Source organism: Tinamus guttatus, unplaced genomic scaffold, assembly GCF_059628265.1.
Source record: "Tinamus guttatus ecotype Peru unplaced genomic scaffold, ASM5962826v1 Tinamus_guttatus_pri_ptg000394l, whole genome shotgun sequence".
Lineage (NCBI taxonomy): Eukaryota > Metazoa > Chordata > Aves > Tinamiformes > Tinamidae > Tinamus > Tinamus guttatus.
In genome coordinates, this window is record NW_028288928.1 from 1,432,437 (window position 1) to 1,460,383 (window position 27,947).

The window sequence follows — 27,947 nt, forward strand, 5'->3', positions numbered from 1 at the left end:
TTAAAATAAAAACTAAATGTATTTACAATCCTGCTAAGTAATATAGCATAAACTTCCATTCTGAAAGCAATCACATCAAAATAAAATTAAAAAAATATTACAACTCACATATGTTTTAATAGCTATAAATCCTTAATTTCTAACCAACTTCTTTATAAAAGCCTGTTTAAAATATTAAACTTTTGATTCTCTCTAGCTTAAACAGAATCTAGACTGATTTGATAAATATTACTGATCACTTAGTCTTTGTCTTAAGTTTCTAGATTTTCCATTTTCAAATTTTCTCTTTTTAAATACTGGCACCCCTTCTGACACATCTCCAAGAGAGGTGACAGTCTTCTCTTTAAATATCACATTTGCATCTTCTGGAACTTCCAGCACTGGAGTTGTTGCATTGTCACCTTCTGCACTAGGAAGCTCCAGGTCCACTTCTTCACTGTGAGAAGAAAGGAGATAAATAATAATAATAAGCAGAGTGTTAATCTACATGGAAAAAAACAACACTGCCAAATGCAGCCAGTAACATCCATGTATACGTGTCAAAGCAGTTTTGAAAACTCTTATGAAAACATATAAGCAGCTTACAGAGTTTTCTAGACAAGATCACCAGCACAACTAGGACCAAGGGGAAACGTGATTTGTTCGGTGCGAACCTGCATACAAAGTGAAAAACTGGGTCCCCAGTTCCGCACTGTGCTTAGAGCATGGCCCAACTACTGATCATGCAAACAGCCCTATAAAAACCAACAGTGTCGCACGCTTGTAAACCAAAGAATGTTAAAAGACTGTCATCAGTGAGCAGTTAGCAATAGTTCAATGCCAAAATGCTATTGAGTAGTTTTCCTCAGGCGACCATTGCAGGTCTGTAATTCAACACTTTAGTTAATGTTCTACATGATGGAAGAGATAAAACAGGCTTGCTGAAGTGAGCAGTGCCCTACATTGGGATAGGCAGCTGTGGAGAATCACAGCTAACGCTGACCTAGACAAAGACATTATCTAAAAATTTCCAATCAGTTTAAGGGGATCAACAGCAAAACCCCAATCTAAACAAACAACCTGTGGCATAAAGATAAAATGGAGAACAAGTGAACAAGCAGCAGAAAATGATCTTAGAGATCACAAGTGCACCACAAATCACACCAGCATTACACTGCTGCAAAGTAAAACAACATGCTATAGTGCTGGCCCAGCGGGACCAGAAAACCTCCTGCACTACCATGTGCTGCTCTGATGTCACCCGATTTCAGGCACTGCGCTTCAAGGTAGGCACTGTGAAGCTCAAGCACCCAAACAGGAGCAATGAGAATGACTGCAAGCCAAGAAAATGTTTTATTAGTCCTAAAAGGTCAGCCTCCTGAAAGAGCACTGGTTCTGGTGTCAATCAAAAGTAAATTTCATTCTTGTTTACCGAAAGTGAACAACTCTTATGTGCAGATATATATCAAGCCTGTATACAGACTGCTATATAATGTCCAGTAGCTAGAAGTGTTTCTCATCAGGGAGTCACTTAAAGGAGAATTTATCAGTTTTGGAGTCAAGGAGTGTTTAACTGGTGCAACAGAGCAGCTGACCACGTATGAGATATCTAAGCAGTATACCAGTGCTTAATTTAGCCTGAGGAGTGTCAAAACTATGGCTTCTGAAGAATTTAGAACTAAATAAATGCTCTAGAATGGGGTAGGTATGATGGGAAAGGTTAATTTCCCTCTCCCAACACTAGTCTCTTTGGAGACCTGGAGTACACCATAACAGCAAACCAGCTGTAAAAGACAGCACGCTTCAGAATAGGAGCCACCTCATGCAGAGATTATGCAGTAAAAATAAAATAAGAACTGATCAGGAAAACATCTGCAGCAAATCAGTTAGACATGGGAGAGAGAACTTCCACATTTAATGTTGGAATAACATTTTTTTTTCTTTCATCTCTTTATTTAAGTCTTTTGTAAACATTGGCACCTGTGTTGTCTATTTTGAGTATTATAAGAAATGCATCCATTTGCATTTTACCCTTATCTGGCTTGAATTTTCAAGTACCTAAATAGCAATGTATTTCTCATTCAAAAGTATCTGAATCCAAGTCAAGACTCTGGCACATTGCCCAGTGTCCTCAAAAGATAAAGATGCTGTATGGGCTAGTTGACGGAAAGAGATGTGTCTTCCAAAGAAGGGTGATAACCTAAGTCATCATAAGTATTGCCTTGATTTTGGCAGCTCTTCAAAACTGCCTGTGGTTTAGTGTCTCCTACCTGATTATGAGAGCAGTAGCACTTATCCAGTGACAGCAGGAAAAGCTGAAGCAGATTTTTTATTTTCTTTCTCTTTTATTTTGGAGATATAAATTAGAGAGCAAGATAAGCAGGAGTTCAACCAGAAGCCTTCTACTGCAAGTCTGGATGGAAGTTAGACACAAAAAAGCTGTGCTCCTCTAATGAACAGTTAGGAGTTAGTATAGACCCATGAACATAGAACTAATTCAGTGCTTGTGAAGCAAACCTAGCCGTGTATGTTGGGCTTAGGTAGAACTTCCTTCGAGTCTAATAAAGTACAATCATCACGTCAACAACTACTGATCCCACTGGGAAGAAACTGAAATAAATGCTAATACAGCATGATCAAGATGCTGCTGGTCCTAGAAGACTGGCCCCAGCATGGGACAGCCAAGACAGATCTTCAACTCCATGCAGAGTCAGCCCCACTGACATCAGGAAGAAACAAAATTTAGCCTAGAAACTAGAGAATTCCAGAAAGCTGCCCGTAATTCCTAGCCTGGAAGGAGCTGAAGAAGGAGACACAAGAACTTCTGAGGCAGCTGAAACATATTTTTGAAAGAGATGATGCTAAGGAACATATGTTTAGAATAACTACATTTATACAGTCAATATTTAATTTCTGAAAAAAAAAAAAGGATGGCAAAAATCCACTAATGCACCAAAATTTATTTTGTACTTATGGTTCACTTTAAAATGAAAACAAAATAATACCACTATTCTCCATAGAAAGATATTCCTTAAAGTATTCACCTAGGAAAAAAAAGGTATTTGGACTACACTTCCAATAACTGCTAGGCACATTCCGACAGGTGTCAGAAACAAAAGCTTTAGCTCTGGAAAACAAGGACTCTGGAAATAAACATTCTGAGAACACATTTGGCAAACAGATACTTACGAGGTGTCGTCTTCCTCTGTTTTAATTGCTTTCCAGGTTCCAAAAGGTTTGGTCGTCTTAGATGCATCACTGGAGGATTCGTCGAAAACTAAGGGAGTCTCCTTTTTACGTTCCTCTTCTAGATTAACTTCTCGCCACACACCTAACGTTTTAGCTTTGGGAGATTTCTTTTCTTCTGTTTCTTCACCATTACCTCCTTTCCTCTAAAGAGGAGAAAAAAAAAAAAAAAAAAAAACCTTAAGCAAAAATGCCTAAATAAAAACACAATATAGCTTTAATTTACATCTTTTACTTATAATTGTCTACTATTTAAACTTCTCAATTTGGAGTAAGTTGAAACAATACATTTCATATCGTTATAAAATCTTAACATTTTTCTCCCTGCACTTTCATCACGTATACAGTTGATAAAGATTTTAAATACTAGACAAAATTAAAGCTGGGAAGTCTCATCTATCATGGTTGATGAGAGCAACGAGTAATGAATACAAATGTAAAAACAAAGCTTAACATGCAAAAAAAGAGGTGAACATACTACATAGAGCTTCCTGCATGCACACATACATGTGCCTTTCACAGCTAACAAGCACCTGTTAGTACTTCAGAACGATGCACAGAGAAACAAAAATACATATTTTAGAATTTACATCTGCCTATCAGCAGTTTTTACATTTAAATGGGCTCTGGACTATCCTTGTTCTGGACTACCTGTTCCAGGAAAGATTAGGCCGAACAAGGGCCATAGCTGGTGCCTTGATCATAAACCTTCAGATTCGAGGATAAAGATGCTAACTGATTTTGTGCTGCCATTGTTTTTTAAACTAAGGACTCTGCAGCCACTTTTACCAGTGAGGGCTGGAAGTCATAACCTCACCCTGAAACTCAAATCATTTTGTGGATTATTTCAGAGATGACAGTGCCCTTTCTTGGAGAACATCACACTTTTGGCAATATCCTGAAACAGTGCTATCAATGTGACAAATAATTGAATAAAGATTCATTTTACTATTCCAGCAAGTGAAAACTTTTATTTTCCATCATAAGGTTTAATCTAATTACGACAAGTACAGCATGCTGTAAGAGGTAAAAGACAAAGTCATCTTATGGTAGAAAATGACTACTGTGAAAAATAAAGCAGTCCTGAAAAAAGAACTTACCTTGGAAGTTCTTTCTGGACTTTCCTCCTCACTTCCACTATCATCCTTTTCAGAGTCTGATTCAGATGCTTTGGAATCGGTTTCTGCACGGTCTCCAGAGCGCTTGTTACGTTGACTGTTCTCATTTGAAGATGAAACAAAACCAGCAGGTTTCTCCCAAGTGGATACTGCCCAAGATATTTGGATAACCATATTATTTATGTTTCTCATTTTGAACTATTATTGCTTTGATGACATTATCTTCCAGTAGCGGTGCTACTTTATGCAAAAATGCAGCAAGTAATTTAGTATAAGCCTTTTGCTTTTACCCAGTATGTCTTTTTTATTGTTTTTTAACATGAGCTTGATCAGAAAGGTAGCACCCTACTTCCCAGCACAAATATTATCATGACAGCTGACTCCACTTTTGATAAACCTTGTTGTAACTAGCCCTTAAGATAATACATAGCAAACTAGAAGACTATGTTTCCATCTCATTCTAGAACAGGACAGACAATTTTCCCTCTGGAGTTATCTGTCTGATTTGTCTATTGTCTGTTTTGTCTAAATATGTCTAAATTTATTAATTTTACAGTTGACTCAATGGTGTTAAAACTGTTGTTAATAATAAGAAGGCAAAAGTATATTAGCTGCTTTATTATATATGAAAGCTTACATAAAATAATTTATTAAAAGTAATCTTTCTCATTATTTTATGTATTTCCAAAGATATTCCTGGCTGAAAATACTTAACAGATATGCTTGTAAATGTATTTTGGAGAAGTAAAAACGCAAGGTTCTGTCAGTCCATGGCTCTAAGCTAACAAAACAGTCTGTGAAGGATATTCATGCCATGGAGCTTCAGGCCATTAACTGAGAAGGCTCATCTCCCTAGGTGCTCCATACAGTTGATGGAGGAGGCCTTCCAGAGTATGACTCAGAGCAGGAATTTAGCCCAGGGATACCAGCCTCCTATATGGCATGTCTGAGATTAGGCATTATAAATATGCTTTTTGGTTAACAATTTTTCTTTTCTTCAGAGAACAGCATTAGTGTAACAAAGCTGACAAGCAGTTTTAAAGCACTTCAAAAACATCTATAACTATATAAAAATAAAAGATCGCTGTTCCAACTTTAAAATCGCATTAAGACCAATTACCAAATATGTTGATTTCAAAAGATATTCTTTCTGCCACATGTCCAAGAAGAACTTTAAAAAGCAATACAACCGAAGGCATAAAACATGTCTGAATTTAGAAGGCAGCTTAAAAATTATCCAGCATCTCTTTTCCCTTTCAAAAGAACAAACCACAAAGGATTCGGTTAGAGAAGTGGCATGCTGAAAAATGGATCTTTCCTTTTCCTTTCCTTTTCCTTTTTCTTTTTCTTTCCTTTTCAACATCTTTAGGAAAGCCAGTCCACACCCAGCAGCAGAATTAAGACCCATGGCTGGTATGAAACTACTGGCTCTCCAAAAAGGCATCACCTATCTTACGTGTGTCAGTCAGATCTGGAGAATTGATGCCTGCTCTGGGGGAGTTACCACAAAATTCCCCTTTGGAAAAAAAAAAATTACAATGTATAGTCTGCCTGTCTGATCTCAGCTGGACACCTTCCAGTCCTCTTCTAGGGGCCTCAGCCTATCTCTTATCAGTGCTGCTTCAGTAAAAGGATTAAACTGTGCAGATTCTTACTCAACCCGCTACAGCTGTCAAAATAAAATCCTGTTTTTTTCCTATTTCCAAACAAAAACAGTAACACATTTGTATAAATGAAGAATCCATATTTTATAGTTTTATGTGTTTAAATACCTACAAAGCACAAGTGCATACACACTGAAAAAACATCCAAAAGCCAGCACTGATTATGCAAGAAGTATATTTCAACTAACGTGATGAATTTAAAAAAATAAAACTTTCAAATAACATTAAAAGACAGTTCACTTGCTAAACAAAAAGCAGAGTTGAAAAAGCTTTCTGAAGCAGTGATGAACTGGAAAACAGAGTCTCCCTACCTCCTGTTTTTGTGTTATAGTAGTAGGTATGACCATCTTCGGAAACACCTTCCACCCACTCTGCTGTCTAAGAAAGACAGATGTTAATTAAAAAAAAATAGTTTTAATGATCAAAGCATCACTTATAGGATATAACAACATTCACTCTTTGAGTATTTCTCATTTATGATAATTTTACTGTTTGAATGTTTGCTTGAAACCTGGACCCTTAAAGCTGTTAGCAAATATTCCTTTTGACTCAAATGCAATTGAGTACAGACTGCCTAGCTTCTAGCTTTAAATACCATGAACACAATACAGATTTTTTTTTCTCCAAACAGTGGATAATTAGAACCAGACAATATAGCTCAGGTTGCTGAATAGTTCAAATTATGATTATTTTACAACTTTTTTTTTTGTTGTTGTCCGAAGTATTCACACCTTCAATTGTAATTTCCTTTTCTGTTTCTTTTCCTAAGCAGAGACTGAGCGGAAAAAAAATCTCCAGAATTACAGGGTATGTAAAAGCAACAGAAAAAAACAACATCAATAAGTACTACAAGCAAACAAACAAAAAAAAACTTCCAAAATGTTTTCTAAAACAGAACTTCACCAAAAAATGGTTAAGAATGAAACTCTGGAGGAATGCATCCCAATGAATTTGCTTAATTTAGGGAAAAAAACCACTGATTTCAACAAAGCACTCATTTTTACTACTTAATACATGTTTAGGATACTGAGCAGAAGTTGCTGGTGTGTCTTTATGGATGCATAACTAAAAGAAAAATATTTTGTAAAATCATCTACACCTAGATAATTATTATTGCTTACAAAACTTGAGATTTTCATCAAAGAACTGATTCTACCTACACTTAAATATACAATTATTTCACTGTTTCTTAAGTACTAAAACTGCCCATCCCCTTTATAGGACAGAGCTTTGAGGCAAGAGAAATGTTAGCTTCATCATGTATTATTTTTTCCATTAATAAATGTTTGTGCATATATACATGCACGCAAATATATATCTATAGGCTCCTGCATATACACACCTGTGAATTTGCTTAAGACTCTAGTAAAATCGTGTTGTGTTTTGAAAACTCAACAAAATCCAAGGTTTAAATTCTCAAATATGCTCCACAGAAAGCTATTTATATAAACAGAGAAATTACAGGTAGTTAGTGCAGATAATGGAAAAGTGGGAAAATGTCAGTGAGCAATTTTCCTCAAAGTTTTGTTCTCAAAAGTTGGAATGACGGAGTTTCCGTGACAGAGCACTGGAACAGGTTGCCCAGAATGGTTGTGGAATCTCCCTCTCTGGAGATCTTCAAAAGCCACCTGGACTCAGTCCTGTGCCACGTGCTCTAGGTGACCCTGCGTGTGCAGGGGGGTTGGACTAGATGATCTCTAGAGGTGCCTTCCAACCTTAAGCATTCTGTGATTCTACGAATGTGCTAGTTTCAAGCCAAGAAGCAAAAAAGAAAATTTATTTCATTTGAGTGGAAAAAGGACCATGGACTATCCTTAAGTCCATCTTACTGTTTTGGTTCAAGTTAGATCCCGAACATTTCAGATCTGGTTCTTAGAGGATTTTAGCAGATATATGACGTTAGACACACCAAGTATTCCATTATATAAATGCTAACAGGCATGATGTCAATCTCACTTAAGGCATATGTGGTCTCCAACATACTTTATCATTACTGAGTGCTGTGCATGTTTTGTGAGGTCTGAGGAGCAAGCTAATGTGCTATGAAACAAGAAGGGACAATGAATCTTAATCGAACAACGCACTTCAAGCGTGCCCTTTAATGTCAGTCCTTAGAGAGCTGTACTCCCAATACCTTTAGTTCAGGTTAAATGAGAGACCAATCAAATTCCCATTTCTAGGAACAGCTCAAATGACTAAAGACACCACAAAGATCAGGCAAGAGAAGACAGCAAAACATGACCATGTGGTTTGAGGAGATATCTGAGGCAGGAGGTGTGTGTTTATGATACTGCTAAAATGACCTAACATTGAAATGGTGCCAAAAGGAGAACTCCTCTTTTCTAGCTTCTCTCGCTGCTCTGACATTCCTCTGACTCTGCAGTAAGATAATTCAAGGAACCAAAAGCCTACAAAGTACTACGCTTAACTCTGATGTCCTCACACCCTGTGAACTAGTTCACTAGCCTGACAAATATGCACCGTGGCCACAAGTCACTAGGCCACCTCCTTCACTGGAGGACAGCAGTGACACTGCCAAAATATCCTGCAAAGCCACTCAGACTGAAGAGATGAAGTACTGGTTAAAAAGCTATGTAAAAGCTGAATTGAAAAGGAATGAGAAAGCTGGAGTGGCATGTGACTGGGTAGCTCTGCTATAAAGTATGCAGCCACTTGGGAATGAGAACTGGCTGCAAAAAAGGCCTTCATTTTGAAGACAGACACTGTCTTAGCAATGGCCAATAAAGACAGTGGACGCTATGTACATGTTGTAAATTGATTCAAATGCCTACAAATATACATAGTTCTAAGCAGCTTCTCCTATGACTATAAATAATCTAATACTAAGAAAAGGCTTCTTTTTTTACGCTAAGGAAAAACATTATAGAGCTACAAATAACTGGCATAAAAGTCAGGCTTCTTTGATTCCTAACAGCAAATCTAACGTTAGTGGAAAGCACTGACTTTATGTCATACCGTACCCGTGGCACCTGTTTTCAAAATTGCATAAAGCAGACTTCAGGACTGTTATAAAAATAGTATTTTTCCTGTTTTAAGCACTGGACTTGTAGATGATAAGTATCAGAGCAAAGCCTAATAATAATAAATATTAATAAAAGCAGATTGTCTTTGAATTATTTGGCAAGTTTATCTACGTCTTAAATAGACAAAATAATATAAAATGCTAGCTTGCTTGTACATAGGTTCTGTGAAGAAGGGGTAATGGGTACAAGTTGAAAAACAGGAAGTTCCACCTCCATGTGAGGAAGAACTTCTTTCCTGTGAGGGTGACAGAGCCCTGGAACAGGCTGCCCAGAGAGGTTGTGGAGTCTCCTTCTCTGGAGATCTTCCAAACCCATCTGGATGCCACCCTGTGCCCTGTGCTCTGGGTGTCCCTGCTGGAGCAGGGGGTTGGACTAGATGATCTCTAGAGCTCTCTTCCAACCCCAACCCTCCAGTGATTCTGTGAAGGTGTCTACAGAAAAGACAAGTTATCACACAATTGTATCCTAAAGTAATTACCCAGGAAAACAGGCACTCCTCATTCTTTTAAGTATTTGGAAAACAATGAGTTTGCATTGTCAAACAGTGGTTTGGGATGCATTATAACATAACATAACATAACACAAATAACCATATGTGCATTCCTTCACACACACACAAAAAAAGTCTGTTTTTTGGTCCAACAGGAAGATTTTCCTTTTTTAATTGTTACGAATTTCTATGTCACTGTAGTGCAGAAAAAAATAATGAGCTATAGTCTAGATCTGATGTCTCACAAATGCTCATATTCCATCAATTTACTCTAACAGTCTGACATAATAACGATGATTAAAACAAAGATTTATGTAGTAAAATTTTATTTTTCATCAGTAACATAGTAAATCATTCTATATATTCAAATTATATTTTCTTAAGTTTACTATGAGCAAAAAATCTATATTCTGCGCTCAGAAAAGACAGGTTTGCACATTGTTTAGCTTATTTAGTTAATGAAAAAACAAGCATTTGCTTACTGTCTTAGAGTTTGAAGAGCTGTCTTGGAATCCTCTAGGTTTCTCCCACTGTGATTCTTAAAAGACAAAACAAAGCAAGAACAGAAAAAAAAATCCATTGTTTACTTCTGTCCATTTTTAACGTTGCTCCAAAAAACAGATCTAAAGGACATATCAATGTCGGTTACATATACAAACAAGTATTACAGATATGCTTCATCAACAAATAAATCATCCTTTACCCAACCACGGCATTTTCAGTACCAAGGGATAGTAAACCAAAGTGTCAAAATTACTGGTGGCATTACAAGGACTGATCACTTGCCAGTGTCTATTAAATTATGGCTGATACACAGATACTAAAATTTTGGTACAAGAAGGATTTTCTTTAAATGATCACTTTGGCCAAAAGATTTTTACATTTTGGAAATTAAATTGTATGGGGAAATACTAAGGCAAACCTTAATATCAGATCTTAAATTTATAAGAAACTGTTTGTAATGTTTACTTTTAATAATAATAGCGGATTTCTTTTACACTTTAAATGGATTGTAACACACTGCTGTTCAACAGAAACAAGTGAGATAAATGCTGTAAAGATGGAAGAAAAAAAAAAGACGACAATAACCCGTAACTATTGAAGACTCTACTGTCTTTGATTTGGACACAGTTGATGTCCAAGTAATTGACCATTTTGTGCCATATACCTGGTAATAAAGGTTTTTTGGAAAGAACAGATCTATTTTTTTCTGTATTTACCCTGTGAGAGGCTAGCAATTTCCAGAAATACCTATTACTGAGTTTTCACATTATTAACTTACTAATAAAAAGCACAAATAGTCATAAGTTCTGGATACCTATGTCTTTAATATGAAATCTCCAGCTAATTTTTAGCATTTTAATTACCGATCTACAATTGATACAGTAGAAGAGTAAAAAACAAGAAGTCTTTTCTCATTTACATGCAAGAATTATGCTTGCATTTGCTTCTCACTAGTTTTTACCTCCTGTGTTTGTGTTGTAGTAATATGTGTAGCCCTCAGGGGAAAGTCCTTGTACCCACTCCTTCTTTTCAAGTTTTGGTGGCCTTGAAGGATCCTCAGGCATCTTTTTTTTCTTTTCCTTCTTTTCCTTTTTTTCTTTCTTTTCTTTCTTCCCTTTATTTTCTGCTGTATTACTCTGTGCTTTACTCTGTGTCGAACTGGGACCTACATCATCTTAAAGAAAATGATATTCCCTTTTAAAAGAAAGATTGATAATCTGAACTTACATACTAGTCACTCTTTTGTAACAACAACAACAAATATGAAATTTTGGGAGTATTTTCATTCATCCATCACACAGAGTAAACTGAAAACAGCAATAAAGAAAGCTTGCATTTTAACAATAGTAGTGTTCCACAAGGAAGTCCAAACATCACAAAACGAGTAACATGAAGAAAAAAAAAAACATAAGGACTTGTGATTTCTGAATAACAAAAAGAATTATGAGAGAGATGGCTTCCCCAGGAGTTTGCAACTATTAACTTTTTTTTTTAAGGATGCGTCTTCACAGGGACAGATCAAAGGTATCTGCTGAACTGCAAGCTTAATAGGAGATTCAAAGCTCCATTGCTTGACATCAGTAGGGTCCAAGCTCTCTTAACTGGCAAGAACTTTGTTAATAGAAATGAAACACACAACTAACTAAAAGAAGCTGCAGTGCTGATTGCAAGCGCAAGCTACACAGTATTTTTCCTATCACATTCTTTCATATGTGCAGAAGACAGCATAGCTAAAAACATTCTGTACTGCAATTTCCACCACTTGCAAAATGAAGGCACTCTCTCTCTTTTTTCCTTTTTCTTTTTTTTTTTTTTTAGATGCACAAACACTAAAAGTCTTATGTTCCTAAAACCTTATGTAAGAAACAAACAAACAAATTACTATTCAATATTCTTTCAATTCTGTCTTTAATCCTTTGGCAGCTATATGGACTACCTGGCTTAATTCCAAGCCTTTTCAAATCCTCTTGATATGCCTTCATTGCAGCTTCCTCCATTGCTGCAAATTCTTTTGACATGTTTTCTTCTTCTTTTGCTTTTTCCATGCTTTTCTTTTTTATCTGCAAGAACAAACAAACAAAAGATTAAACAAGTCTGACAATGAAAGAGATCAAAAAATACATATTTGTGAAAATAAGATGTTTGAGTTACCTCACTAATTCGTTTTGTCACATTTTCTTTATGATTCTTTCCTCTTTCATGAAATTCAATGCTCTTCAAAATAAGAAAAATACATACAAATTTAATTAGTTTTATATAGTTAAAATCTAGTTGAACAAACCCAAATGTAACCTCTTTTGAAAATACTTAGAGCAAACACTGTAGCTATAAAATGTTTGCTCACAACAACTGAGGAACACTAAGAAAGATTCAAAATCAAAATTATGAAAAACACTCTGAAATGGTATTATAAAATTTCATACTGTTTATCTATGAGATTCAAGCTTTTTATAACTAGAAACAAGGAGGGGAAGCCTGGGTTCCCTCCCCATGCTGTTCTTTAAAGTATCACCTCTTTTTTTAACTTGCTGTTTGTTTCCCTGCCTTTTTTTAAGTGATTTATTTAACATTCCGAATATTACTATGGTCCTTAGTTAGATTATGCTACATTCCTCAAAGGTCCCATGAACTTCAACTAGTCTGCTGGTCCAGAATAATCTGAGACGGAGTGCAGAAAAAGGAAAATGGGAGAGCTAGGTAATAACAGGATGGTCTGCAGGCCAAAAGCTGCCAGAAAGACTGAAACTAGTCAGAAACTCTACAGCAACAACAGCTGATGTCCTAATACAGTTCCCAAAACAAACATCTGAGCTAATCTAAGCATTCAAAAGCTAGATGCCTAAATCTGACTTAGTGATTCCAAAATTTCTTTCTAAAAATGGAGAGTTTAAGTTAACGGCTGTGCAGATACCTGTTTCTCAATTAACTTCTTTTAAGTATCACAGGTAAATATTACAAGGCTATTTTACAACAATATAATTCATGCATCAATAGACTATTAATGAAGTGATTTTAAGATCTTGCAATTCAAATTGGTGGTATCTCAGAATCATTAAGGCAATATGGTAGATCATCCTACAGGTCTGTTGTCTGCTATCCAACACTTGCAGTAGTCGCAGAATTTCTTTGGCTGAGATTTCCAGTAATCCGCCCTGGAAAAATAAAAAGGAAAAAAACTGTAACCTAAAACAACATCAAACTCAAAGGTTTTTTACACAGACAGCCCCAAAAAGTAAGCCTTATGTTCCACACAGCACAACTCGGTGTTGCACTATTCCAATCGATTCCCGAAGACTATGACATTTTCTATAACGGAAAGGGTGCTAGGAGAACCAGAAGACAACACTAGCCAAAGATTAACAAGCTGCAGTAAATACCCTTATTAAACACAGAACTGTCAGGGATGTGCAAATTACTTTTAATAACAATGCACCCAGTACATGTTTTTAACAGTAAACCTTTTGATTTAATGCCCAAGTCAATTCTGGATTCAGCACAGTGAGCTTAGCAACAGAGGTACAGCTTTGGACAAGGTGAGCTAATGGAAGGGGGCCTGGAACAGATTTTGACCTGTGGGGTCACAGACAAAAGAGCAAATGGTTTAGAGGTTTCAGTGTAAAAAAGGGAGTATTTTTGAACCATGCAATTCGGATAAAACGTTGCATATGTGTGAGGAAACATGAAGGAACTCTGCAGAGTTCAGAAGTTAATACATAAAAGTCCTTAATGAAAAAAACACCCCCATTCAACAACTAGATAAAGACTGTTTCTTAATCAACAAGCTCTTTCAAATGCCAGATGAGACTCTTAGATGAACAGAAATAAATTCCATTTCATGTTGGCTTGCAGAAATAGATGCAATGCTTCGGTTCAACAGAAAACATTCCAGTAACATATTTTTATGTTTTAAAATTAAAATGAACAGAATGAGAGTCAAAAAAGAAAAATAAAACCAACTCAGGATAACACTTGAAACATTAAAAAAAAATGCCCAAAATCAATCTTTGCTTTCCATTTGGAGGATCAATATACAAAGCTGAAGAGAAAAGGAAAATACTTCCCAACATTTTTATTCACTAAAAACAAAGAATTCTCCATGTACAAAAATAGCACCTCTTAAACCCTATGATACATGCAAGCAGAACTTTCAAAACAGAAACAGACGTGAGTTATACAACACTTAAAATTGAAGCACAGATAGCAAAACAAGCCCTCCTCTCAGACTTAAGGTTAAACAAAATTTCTAAGATGCTACTGCAGTCAAAAAAAAAATAAAAAGGCATCAACTTGTAAGCAACATTGTCATTGGCAACATGCAGCTTTTCAGGTACTTTTCTGAAAAGCTAAGCAGCAGCTGGGCTTCCCCCTAATTTAAACAGAAATCTGCTCATCCTTAAATGGTGAACTTTAAAACTGGGTGATTACTTAGTCACACTTTTAATTAAAAGGCTTTTGAGATTTGTATTCTAAAATATACTCAGGCCAAAGCCCAGGAAATCTAACACTCTGGCTTGAAAATCAAGTGAGTGGGAAGGAGATTCTCACTAAGCTCAGAAATACTGCTAGGCCCTTTCTCCTCTTCGAGCTGTAGCTCCTAATTGAGCTATAGCTCCTAAATGTTCTCTAAATCCTTTGACATCATCTAAAATAAATTTCCAGCTAAAATTTGGGTTAACTTTCCTGAGATAGAGAATCAGTTCTGGCAGGAAAGATACATATTGCAAAATAATTTCACCACATGTTTCAAAGATGCAAGAACATTTCTGCATTTCCAAGCATAACTTACTAGGATTCCTTCTCTCAAAGAGAATCAAAAGAAAATGCTAAAAATAAAACTGCTGTAAATTTTAAGATGAAGACCTTGCACTTACCAGGAGTCAAGACATAGGAGTCAAACATATTATAGAAATTGTGCTAGTGAATCTGAGACGAGAATCTAGGACTTAGGTATGAAATATTTGCCTTGAACTTAAAAACCTTTTGTTTTCATATGCTATTATTTTTGATAGACATAGGAGACAACTCTATGATGTTAAATATAATAAACGTTAAACACACTCAGTGCTGTAGATCTAGTATTATCCTGGAAGTCTTAAAATTTGCAGGTCATGATTAAAAGGAGTCATTTGCATAAATTATGAACCCAATTCTGAGACTTATGAGAATGCAGAGTATTATATGCTGAGTAGATCCCTCAGAGATTTTCTAGTTCATATCACTCGAAGAATGAGCAAACTCATCTGAAATATCCACTGAATAATATCTGCCCTGGCAGCATCAACGGGGCCTGCAAAGCAGCAGCAGTGCTGCAGTGGGAGTAAACCAAGAGGGATATTCTGGAAACAGAGAAGCACCTGCAGAAAAATCCCACCTCAGTAGGACCCCACCACATTCCCCAGGCCCTTGCTACAAGCCTGAAAGTCAAACCAGTCTTAGGACAGTGATTAGCTATGTGAATTTTTTATTATTCCACTAAATATAAACTGATGAGTAGATACAGTTAAAGTGGCACATTGCTCTCTCAAACTTGTACAATTGCATACGACTATGGGAATAAGCCATTGTAGCATTGTAGCCAAACAGTAGTTTTTAAGACTATTTATCTTCTGCCTGCACTTACATCAGTAAGGTTTAATTGCAAAGTTGGAAATCCTGTATTAATTTGCAAAAAAAAAAATTTATCTCCCAAGGAATGGGGATTTTTTTTCAACTCCTAATGGTCAAATCTACAAGGGAGAATTTGTAAGCTCAGTTCAGAAGACCAAAAGGAAATGGGAGAGTGGGGAGAGGGAAGAAGAGTGAACATAGAACTGGCTTCTTTGAGCTTTAATGAAATGAGTAACTTTGCAGTAAACAGCTGTACAGTGAAAACAGTTTCTGTGTTAAAAACATTTTTGCATTTTTAAGTTCATTTAAGACACTGGGGGACGGAGAACATAGTGAAGATGAAATACAAATTCTGCCTTAAGAGCACTCTCATATTCATTATTTGCAGCACTGAAATTTAGATATTTTTATTTGGGGTTATTCCTTTTTTGAACAACTGGAACCACAGAACTATGTCAAAATGACAAAAAAATGGAGATTACATCCTCCTGTTGCACATGAGCCACACTTCTGGGAGAACACAGAGCAGTTGAGAATATTCAGAAGAATACTACAGCAGCACTGGAATCCCATATCCCAGAACTCTACATCATCCTGCCAATGTGCAAGTTCCGTTCCTAACAACTTACAGCATTATTAAGACTTTAACAGACGGTGCAGTCGGTCTTCCTATATTGGGAAGCTTCAAGTAATGCTAATAAAGAGCCTATCTTCAGTTTTGCAAACCTTATTTTGGGATTGGTCTGAAAGTTATGGGTTCTATCCCATATTGACTCAATTTTTTATAGCTAGATAGATATAAAACAAAGAAATAAAATTGTTTCAGGTGATTCTGAAGACAACAAAAAGTAATTTGGCCATGCAAACGAAATCTGGAAGCATTCAAACCACTCTGTTTTTAAAACACCAGACTCAAAAAGGCCTTTGCATTCCTGCCAAATTTTATCAGGGATATATCTGTCTAAATTATATGTCTTTAGGAGAAACAAACAAAAAAAATCCATCACGCACATGCTCAGTGTGTCTTTAATATCGGCAAAGGCTTTGCATAGAGTTAACATTTTAGAGCTTTCAACAGGTTTGAGAACCGAGCAGCCTGTGCATGCATCACACTCGAGTAGAGGTGTGTGAAATAACTTGTAAGCAACATATGGATCCAAGACTACACAAGGAAACAAATTAAGAGCTGTTGTGGGATAAGTATTCTGTAAAACCCACTCAAAGGACATGTGTTTATTCATGAATGCTAACAAATTTTATTTGGGAATACTGTATACTTCTAAAACAAATTAATAATAATGCAGAAAAAACAAAGAATCATATATTTCACAACACAGCCTCCCCATGGGGAGACATTCCAGAACAGCTAATACTACAATTATCCCAGTTTTTTTTTTTGTATTGTAAGCCCTAAGAGGGACAGCAGAGAAGGAAGACAAAAAGGGAAATGAGGAACAGTCTCTCTTGTACTGTGAAGCAGTACAAGACATTAGGTCCATTATGACAATGGCCCTAATGATCTCCGCTCCCTAGGAATTCATAGCAACTCTTCATTCCTACTGCACTAACCTTACCCTAAAAACCCTTTCTTGATTTATATCTTAAAAACAAACAAGCAAACAAACAAACAACCTCAGATCTAAAAAATAAGAATGCAAGAAAAACAAGTCCCTGATGCACCTACTACACAGGACTGTCCTTCTAGCCAATATAACCTTGGTTTGTTGGCCTACTATGTCACCAAATGTATTTGTATGTTTGAGCTCCTAAGACGGAGCAGCCCTGCACAAAAATTTTATCTTCACGAAACAGGGTGGTTCTGTGAAGGGTTTAGTACTTCTGGCTGTCGATTATATATTTTGGCAATTCTTCAGTAAACTGTAATTTATAACCAAACAGCTGCTTCTTTTTATTACTGTATTAGTCCCCTCTAAACAACATACAATACAAGTCATAATTTTGCAAGATAATCTCAGCTGACAGTGGCATTTGCATAAACCACTTGATGTGACTCTGTATTGGTGCTGAACACTGTTGCAAGGCTCTGCTCTGCAAGAGCACTCTCCTAAATTTTAGGTTTTAAGAAACAGAGCATCAAGAATTTTTGCAGCAATATACAAGAATGGTAGGGATAATTAATGTTTTCCATGCATAGATCTCCAATGGGACTTACCTAACTTCAGTTGTCTAAAACAAAAAAAAAAAAAGAAACAGTTGTCTAAGAAACAAGAAATGAACTGAACTCTGTAGGTGTGTGTTTCCTTCTCACCCTGGAAGCTTAAAGAGAACAGTCCAAACCAACCTGCAGAAGTTGGGTATCTAAAATCAGAGATGTTTACAGAGAGCAGAGATGTGCTGCTGTAGACCCAGGTGAAGGATATGAGCTTTGTCAGTAAGAATATATTAATGATTAGAAGAAAAGGGCAAAAATAGAACACAAATTGGGTCAAGAAGCCATCCAACTATCATTTTAGGAACAAGTATAACTAAAAACACACTACACATAGTAGGAGTTTGATTCTGTGCTAACACAATCTAACCACCAAATACTAAGAAAATGGTATAAGTTTCAGATTTCATAGGAACATATAAACTAGAAAATCATCAAAAAGAAAATAAAATGAAAATAACTAAATGTCATTCATCTGACGAAAACCACAGCTTAGTCTTTGACCCCGTAAACTCCCCATAAACCTCATATCCCGGACTTTACGGTCCTTTCAAACACCGAAAAGAGCAGCACTAAGAGACGGGTATTTTCCTTATTGGGAATTGCCCATAATTTTTGGTACTAAAGGAAACCCTGCTTTAAAGGGCGGAAGCCGGGGGAGGGACACGGAGGGCTACAGGCTCTCGTCCGCGATGCTCACCACCCCGGCGGCGCAGGACGCAGAAGTGAAGCCCCTGGCAAGCAGAAAGCAAAGTTCCCCGGAGTGCGCGGCACAGATAAGCCTCCGAAAACGCAGGCACAAACAAGCGGAGGGCGGAGGAAGGTCGAGGAGAGGATAAGCACGAGGCGGACCCAGGCGGGACGGTGGGGGCTGAGGCGTCCCCGCGGCGCGGCCCTGCCCGCCCCCCTTTCCCCCGGGGCTCCGGGCAGGGCCGCGGCCGCCCCGCGCGCCCCTCGGGCACTCACATCGCAGCGGCGCCCGCAGCAGCAACCGTCACCAACCGCCGCCGAGGGAGCCACGGCGCGCGCGCGGCTACGGCAGCTGGCAGGGCTCAATCCGCGCTCTGCCTCCCCCGCCCCTCGCCGTGCCTCCTCCTCCTCCTCCCCCGCCGCCGGGAGACGCGAGCGCTCTGCGGGGAGCCGCCCGGCGAGGAGGGAGCCGCCGCCGCTCGGTGAGTGGCTCCGCGCGCGCCGCGGCTCGCGGCCGCTTTCGTCCCGCGAGGGGGATAGGAGGAGGCTCTGCCCCCCGGGAGCCGCCTCAGAACTTCGGGCAGGGGCGCCCCCGCCAGCCCCGCTCCGCCGCGGCGCCTCCCGGGGCGGCGGGTTCGAGTCCTGCCGCGGGACGTCCCGCTCCCCGGCGGGCAGGGCAGGGCAGAGCGGCGCGGTGGGAGCGAGGTGCCGAGGAGGTGGCAGGGAGAGCGCCGTGCGCGCCCGCGGGCTGCTGAGCCCTGCCAACTTTCCGCGGAGTGGAGGGCCGGGAGGGAGGACGGCGCTGCGGCCGGTCCCCTCGCCGCCAGCGGCGGTGGCGGGAGGGCAGGGGAGAGCGGCGGTTGGCGGCGACCGTTGGCGGCCGCGGGGGGGGCGACGGTTGGCGGCGCGCGGGGGGACCGTTGGCGGCGGCGCGTGCGTGCGGGCGGGCAGGGCTGCCGTGGCGGGCAGGGGCCGGCTGGGCACGCACGACCCTCGCGCACAACCCTCAGACACGACCCTCACACACAACCCCCGGCACTCAACAACACGCAACACCCGACACGCACCGGCCCCAGCTTGGCCGCGGGGGACGTTACCCCCGCGTCCAGGCTCTCGTGACGCCGGGTGGCCGCGGTTTAGCCCGAGCCAGACTGCCCAGTGTTTACTTGTTTTCCTCCTCGGCGCTTTCTAAATTTTCGCAAATAAAAGTCATACGGATTCTTCACGCTCCCCCCACCCGTTATAATGTGTTTTGTTTCCCAACACTACTGCACAGACGCAAAAAAACTCCTTAATCCATCGATTACAGCTGGCACCCCCCCAACTTTTTTTTTTTTTTTTTTTTTTTTTTTTTGCTATAGTCACACCAAGGGTGGAGAAGTATGTGAAGTGAGTCATGAGTTTAAGAGGCCCTCTGATTGTTTGCTGAAAAAAAAATAGGTGGTGGCTAATTGAACGTGCGGATAGTAAGTGGAATAAAAGTGTTGCTTAGGTTCATAGTAAAAGGATAAAATACAGATATCCTCCTCTCAGGCATGTTACAGAACAGTCTTTTAAAGGAGGCGGGGTGGGGGGTAGTAATTTTGCTTTTTCCTGAAGGAGAACTTGTGGTCAGGCTGTCATAGCTAACTGCAGTAGTTATGCATTTGTCAGCATTTCCATTATAAGTGTAGTTTTTGTGTAGTTTACAACTTGGTTATAAAAATATGCACTGGGTTGAAACTTGGTCAGCGCCCTTCTCTCCAGAGCATTTTTTAAAGTGCATTTTGAAATGATTCCGCATAGACGCTAAGTGGAAATCCATGGAAAATACTGGCTTTTTATGTTCCTCTAAAGTTTAAAACTTATCATGCTCATGCACATAGACATATTATAGCTGTTAGTCGAAACGTTTTTGACTGTATTCTTTAAACAAGGAAGGATGCGCAGACTCCGCATGTGCTGACCTTGGAGTTGCTCTGCGGATCTTTCTGAAGACTTTGGCAATGTCACAGCAGCCAAAGAGGTGACTTGGGGCACTGTGGAGCTTGAGTCTGTGAAGCCCAGGGTTTTGAGTGGAAGAGCAATCTGAAAGCCGTAGCATTACAAACAAGAAGCCAGCATTAAAGCGAGATTTAAAGCTTTGCCACCAAAGCTCTGTGGAGCTTTTTAATGCGAGTTCAATCGCCGCTCCTGAGTTACGGAGCAAGCATGGTGTTTGAGGGGTTTCCTGTGTATACCTTTATACACGTACGTCTTGATCCACTGAAACGCGCCTGCCACCCAGTGGACATAGTGCAGCTGTATAGAATATTCTATATTCTATACATTCTATATTCTTTACACTTACTACCTCTCTTCTGCCAAACCCAGCCCATGCCAACACCAATAGTATCCTTGCAAGATGAAATACTCGGAGTTTGGAGAACACCAGGCTTTAAACTGCCTGTGTAAATTTAATCTGCCTGTACTTACGCATTATAAAGCTGTCTGTGATTACGTGATCAGGCACTGTTTTCCCTGCCCCATGAATCAGAGGTGTCCCTGCTAACGGAGGCTGCTTGTAAGAGCTCTCCAGCTGGGCAGAAGTTAGAAAACATGTCGTGAACATGGCAGATGATTATATATAGAGAGGGGGAGACAGTTTCATCTGTAAGATAGTTGGATGCTGCCTTAGAGAAGTGGATTCTGCTGCCTCTGCCTTTCCCATTGAGTTTCTGTGCAAGGCTAAGTTTTTCATGTGTAGAGAGTTTGCTTTTCTGAGGGTCTGGCTTGAGCCTCTGGAATCTGATTTGCAGTATATTGATTTCTTTGATCTGGAGCAAAAGGTTGGTTATTCTTAACATATAGAAAGTGTTCTGTATGCGTAAGTATGTTACAAACGCAAGTCTTGAGTATCAGAATTGCTTGCTGGGCGTCTTTAACTTTTTAATTCAGTCTTTTCATATCATGGTTTCCTGCTTTTAAAGAATTTAGATAAGAATTTAGATATCCTTTATATCATGGATTGCTGTACAGTGAGGAGAATCACAAAAGAACCTTGGAGGAAAGAAAGAATTCTCTTTCTGATTCAGTAATATGTAGTGATTCTCTGAAGAACAAGAGGAGAACAAGTAATTTTTGTGTTGATTGTGGCAACGCTTCTCTGGGAAAAATATGTGACCAGGTCAATCTTAATTAGAGATTGACCTCTATGCATATAAGCACTAAGAGGCAGCTTTAATTACCGTATGCCACTTAATCCTAGCGATTCTGATACTCTGAGTTATTGATAACATTTTTAATACTGTCTTTTGGTGCAATCCTCCTAGGATTTCTTTTAAGAAAAGAGAAGAAAAGGAGATACATAGCCCAGGGTAGCATACTCCAATTGCTATCCTTCATGGACTGCATGGACATGCACTTAATGTGGCACATGGGACTGTTATTTGAGTTCTCTGTTGAGAATAACTGATAGCAGTGGGTCGTCCCTGCCTGCAGGCCAGCAGCAGAGGCTCTGTTACGCTCTGCCAGTTTGTTTCCCAGCTGTTTGCTGACGGGGAGGGAAGGGCCGGGCTCGGCGAGGCTGGGCTCCGTGCCAGGCTCTGGAGGACAGCGTGCAGTCTGTCGGGATTCTGGGCTTTCCCGCTCGCTCTGCACCCCTCCTGTGCTGGTCCCTGTCTCCACGCCGACTTGTTCTCACGCTGTCTTGTTACATCTGTCCTCGTCTTCTCACCTCGTGAGGCTCTGCCCCTTTCCTCCTCCTGCTCTGCTTTTATATTTCCCTCTCCATGTTTCCAGGCTGGTAGCTCAGTGAGTTGCCTCCCTTTCTCCAGCTCCTTTTCTCTCCCCATTCTGAAGTCACTCTGTGTCTTTGTATTCCCTATTCCCTTCTTCTTGACCTTCTTGCAGTCAAGCTTCCTTGGTCAGCTCACTTATTGCCCATGGATCAAGTCTTTCTGCTCACCTCTTCTGCTGTTCTTTTCTCCCAGACTTTGCCCTTCATCTCCTCTGAACAAAGCATCTTTTCCAATCCTTCCCTATGTTTCTCCACAGTCCCATGCTGTGGAGACCCGTAGGAAGGGGCACTGAAAGTGTAGGAAAAGTGAGATTTCAGCTCTTGTTTCAATTGCTTAGTGCCATAGTGGCCCCAAGCAGCCCCTAAAGGCAAGCTCTGGAGTCTGCCTGGCCTTGGAACTGCGCTCCTGTCCCACGGGCAGGGCCCCACAGTTACTTCATTGCTACAGGGACAGCCTATGCAGTCTGACTGGAGTTGTAAAGGGTAGGAGTGTCATCTAGCAAATATCTCCTAAAAATGCCCAAACTGTGGTTGTCTTTGGAGATTTGACATGTAGATGGATTTTTTTTTTTAAATGGAGGGAGCAGAAGGTGCATCTTCAGTACAGAGCTTCCAGCATCATATCAGGTACCAAATCAGTGGCCCAAGGCAGAAAGGATGGTGTAACCTTCTTCCGGGAAGAAGTTTGCCAGAGATTTTTATTAACTTTGCAAGATCATATTTTCCCTGTTCTTGTTCTGAAAACAGCTGAAATACATTGGCTGGAATTTGCTTTTCTCAGTCTACCTCCTTCTGCACGCCTCCCTCAGAAGAAACCTCCACAACACATGGAACAAAATACATCCTGAGGCAGACATTCAACTTGGAAAATTTCAGCCCAAATAAAGTCTGGCCAAGTTACAAGCAGCTGGAAACAGCATTTTGCATTGAAAGTGTTCAGCAATTGCCTAACCGGCTGTCCTACGAACTTTGCTGATCATATGTATATGTTTATGTACATTCAAATACACTGTTGATTTATAAGATTAATTAATGGGTTACCCAGTCAACTAATTGGTACCCATTTTATTCTGAAAATTTGGAATAGAAAAGTCAACTAAAACTTCTTGGTTAACTATATAAAAGCTTTTGCATATGTTATTCTTTGTTGTTTTCCTAGCTGAAAAGATGAAGCCTTAAAAATGGAGCCTATGAAATAAATGACAAGCTGTGGTTTGCTTGTTCTGAATCTTTCCAAATGACTTAGTAATTGTTAAAGACCAATTTACAGTAGAACTAGAGCAAATTGCTTCCCAGAGTTTCATATTGTAAGAAACCACATCTTCCAAATTCCTAAGCTATTCATCAAGTGTTCTGCTATAGCAGACTCACCCTATATTGTGTCCTTGATATGTCTATTAGTTCTGCTGTTAAGTGTGAGTTTAAAACTATTGTGCCATGGAGTCGCTGTGGAATAAATACCACAAACATTGGCAAAGTCCCCTCATAAATCTTGCCTGATTTAGAGAGGATCTTAGGCGTGTTTGTAAGCGCAACTGTTTCTTGTGCGGTCCCCCGGGGACTGGATTTTGGTTTAATTTTAATTAGACAAAATTTTAAGCTGTTTAATGTCATTAGATTCACAATTTTTGATGTGATACCCCATTGTCGTTGATAAATTATGTGCAGGTTTGGCTGGGGGGAGGTCAGGTTACTGGTATGGTAAACGCTAAATCAGTCTTTTAAATAGTTACCATCCCTCGTCGAAGGCATTTTCATACAGCCAAATGCAGAGGAACCAGGAGAATAGTTACAACATCAGGATAGGAGACAATTTTTAGCTGGAAGTTTGGGGAAAAAAAAGTGTGGAAAATCATATAATCAGGAATTTTCATTGTAATACTGTGACTTAAATGTGATCTTTGGCTCAATAGCAATATAACTATTGCATAGAAATAAGAAAGTGCACAGCATTAGTAAGATCACTGGAATTCTGAGTCTGTGTCTGGTTTGTTGTTCGCACATCAGGAAGGAGGTGAAGTACTAATAAGAGCTCTGCTCACGGCAACCAGATGACCCAAGATTTCTAAAACATGCTTCATAATGCGTGGTGTACAGCGTTTTTCAACTTATCGAGAGGAAACTGAAAAGTGAAATGAGGCCTTTAATATCTTACGTGCGTATAAGGAACACCCATGATAGCTTCTTGACACAACTGAGAGATTCAGTGCCTGGATGATGTTGTGCTTTGAAATAGTAAGGAGCAAGGAGAGCAATTAAAAATTGTAATAGTTTAGAGTTTGTCATTGCTTGGGATGTTTAAAATGGGACAGGATTTCTTCCTTAAAAATTTGCTTGGGTTGGGTTTTGTGGAGAATTTTTTCAGTGCGTGTAGAGGAGTTGGGACTGTGTTCTGTTTTGCTTGCACTCCTCGTTGGGCTGAGGAAACATTTGCAGGGCCTTCAGCATATTGTAACACATGTTGCTTAATGTTGGACAAGATTATAATGACGTCTCATGCTTCAGCGGCCTGTGGCTGGGGTCAGGAGAATCATTTTTTCTCAATGTCTAATTGACTTATGGGATTATGATTAACAATCATTTAGTCTTCTCTAGAGTGTTAGCATCTGGTTGCAGCTGGAGATGGGATATTGGCATTCACCTTCCTCCCTTATTGCTGTGTTGATACACCAAGCTAGGAGAGGATTTTCTGCATCTTGCTCGTTTGCTCGGGGTCAATACCAATAACTATGTTTAGGGATGACAAAGTTTTCCCTGGCATTAGATAGGCAATGCCAGTTGCATTTTGGAGCTTAGCTGCTCAGGGGTCTCCTGCTTTCACCTGAACAACCTCGCTGGCTTTTGGCACGTGAGGAATGAGAATGTGGGCACACACTCGTATGTCTTGGCAACGGAGCAAGGCAAGCAGCTACTAAACAATAGAAGTTATGGTGGAGAAGTCATTTCCTAACCTGAAACACTCTGCCTGCTGACATGACTGCACGAATCAAGCTGAAGCATTACCTACAGAGCTTCTTTTCAGCAAGCTTCACTGTAAAGCTGATGCTTTTATTCGGCCTGGGAATTGAACTTGAGCCTAGATATTTATGACATGATGTTTTATAAATTCATAGTTTATTCTTTTTAATATAACAAACAGGCATTCTTTCTTTTTCCTGCAGGATCTGAACTAGAATAGATATACTTTAAATAATAAAGTATTTTTTTCCCTTGGACAGTTTATTGCTCCTAGTATAGGATAAATGATATGCCAAAGCATACCATAGGATGCGATGCTCAGAATTTCACATAGTGGTCTTACACTGGATGTTTTCGTTCACACTTCAAAATGCCCTCTGAATACTTTAAGTAACAAGTAACATTCTGTATGGAATGACATTACTGGAAGTTTTTCAATCAAAAAGAAATGAAATGAGAAGGAGCCTAGATTATTGTAATTGAATATGTGTCAAGCATGTGCGTATAAGTACATGCATGTGCATGTAAGGAAACCTTTCCTGGATTATTCATATGTCATACATGATTTCTAAAAACACTATTGGCCGTTGCTGTTTTCAGATGCATGATTTTAAGAACATAGTGTGAAATCAGCCTTGTTGGTTTTGGCTGATATGTCTGTCTCTACGTTAAGAAGTCAGTGATAATATCCTGTTGATTTCCAGTAGATAGGAGATCTAACTCACTAACAAAGTACAGAATTACTATACAATTAAGTGCTCTATGCCCATCTCAGAGGCATATCAAATCTGAAAATGAAACTTTGAAATAGCTGAGCTGCATAACTGAATGCTGTATTTGGACACCCAACAGCACAATTGTGCGCACATAGGGCAATTATGCACCCAGATAACCAAATTAGCAAAGGAGAGGCATAGCAATAGAACCGAGTTCTCTGCACAGTTCCCCCACCATTACCATGTTTAATATAACTAAAGTTAGGATAGACAAGAGTAATATTTTTTATTAAATGCACTAATCTGTACTTGCTACATGTGTGCAAACTTCCCACCCAGTGCCTAGCCCAGCAAGTTTGTGGACAGTGAAGATGAATTTTTGCCTGTTCCATAGATTTTTTTTTTTTTTTTTACTATTATTTGTGTGTGTGTAACAACACTTTCTTTGCATTCTATTTCAGGTTCATTTGTGTACTTTAAGCAGTGGGATATTCCCATCCTCTTTCATTAATATAATAGTGACATTAAGCAGTTACAGCGCCTAAGGTACCCAGCCCTGCAGGCATCCAAAAAGTTTAATGAGATGTTTCTTTCATTTTGCTCAACCATGCTCTCGACTTGTTTATGCAAAACTTATTCAGGTAGGAAACTGAGCACGCTCGGTCCTGAGAGAAGGTTGCTCACATGGTGCCTGCTGCTGCTGCAGGTTCTGTTCCAGCTTTTGTGGCTATACTAAGAGAAGTTATCGCTTTCATTTTCAGTAGCTCAAGCACTAAGCAGATGGCAGATGCTCTGGGGGCATGTTTGGGATCTTCAAAGAAGGAGAAAAGGGTCTGCTTTTCTGCCTCTGGAGATGGAACTGCTGGTGCAGAAAGTTGGGGAATTCTGCAAACTTGTTGCAGATCTTCAGAGTTTTGTTGTTGTTATTTTGGCAATGAAAGTATTGAATAGCATCCTGGCATCTGGATGTTCTTTATTATTTATTTTTGTAAGAGATGCTGTGTTCATGGGGAAATTCAGCCAGACATTGCAAAGTCTCCAGATGTTGGCTCAAAGAATGACAGCAGATACATTTGTTTTGAAAGAGACTGAAAGAGCGCATTTTGTTACTAGCTTTAACTATTAAAGACATGAGGCGGTTATAGGTTTTTCTATTGTGTATGTGAAATATGTGATGGGGAAGTGCTACTGTCATGAATGAAAAGACAGCAACACTTCTAGTTGAGCATGGAAAAGACAGTAGTTAGCACTTATATGCTGCAGTAGGCATTGACTAACCCAACATGTTGTGGCAATAATGTGTTACCAAAGAAACAGTAAATCTCTGGAAAAAGGGCATAGTCTAATGCAATTTCCAAACTTCGGTACTTTTGGGGAAGCCAGCTGATTTAAATGTTTAAAATTTGCAAACTGAAAAACAAAATGCAGATGAATTAATTCATCAATATACATATATATTTTCCTCTTGAGTCTCAAAAGGCTGTTCCTTGCCTTCATGCAGCCATTTATACTGAACTAGATGGCAATAGGTGAGAGCTTCTTGACCAGGACCATGGGCTGCCTACTTCACCTAGTTTCCTGGAGGGCAGATGGACGTGACATTGATGAAGCAGCTATCAAGCTCCAAAGGAAAGTCTAGTGTTGGAGTATTTCTAGCACAATTCTCCAAACAAATACACTACTTCCGACAAACAGGTTTGGTGCAAATTGGCCTTCAGTCAGGTGGTGTTGTCCTTGCTCTCCCACCACCTTTACACGTTCACAGGAGAGAAGTATCCAAAAGTCAGCCACGTCTAATGAAATGGTTGGTGTTTAACTGGAAGGGATCCCAAATGAAGACAAGCTTTCTCTAAGTAAAAGCTGTTGAGCCTGAGAGACAGTTGTGCAGCACAAGATACCCACTTTTCCACCTTGGCCACCTTCCCTGGGACTCAGAATTTGCCCAGGAAAGCAGAGGTAGAAGATGGTGGTGGCGTGAAGAAGTGCAGAGCTCTTGGTCTCCAT

At 39.5% G+C, this 27,947-nt stretch overlaps 1 protein-coding gene across 1 annotated transcript; it reads right to left on the reverse strand.

The window, feature by feature from the left end:
* On the reverse strand, positions 1–27,947 carry WBP4 (WW domain binding protein 4). Its single transcript, XM_088530947.1, has 11 exons — positions 27,846–27,947; positions 18,523–19,700; positions 13,125–13,197; positions 12,197–12,259; positions 11,982–12,105; positions 11,007–11,219; positions 10,024–10,079; positions 6,319–6,385; positions 4,326–4,492; positions 3,169–3,371; positions 1–436 (listed from the first exon to the last, which is right to left on the reverse strand). The coding sequence occupies exons 1-11, from the start codon at positions 27,945–27,947 to the stop codon at positions 229–231; spliced, it is 2,454 nt and encodes an 817-aa protein (XP_088387073.1). The 3' UTR covers positions 1–228.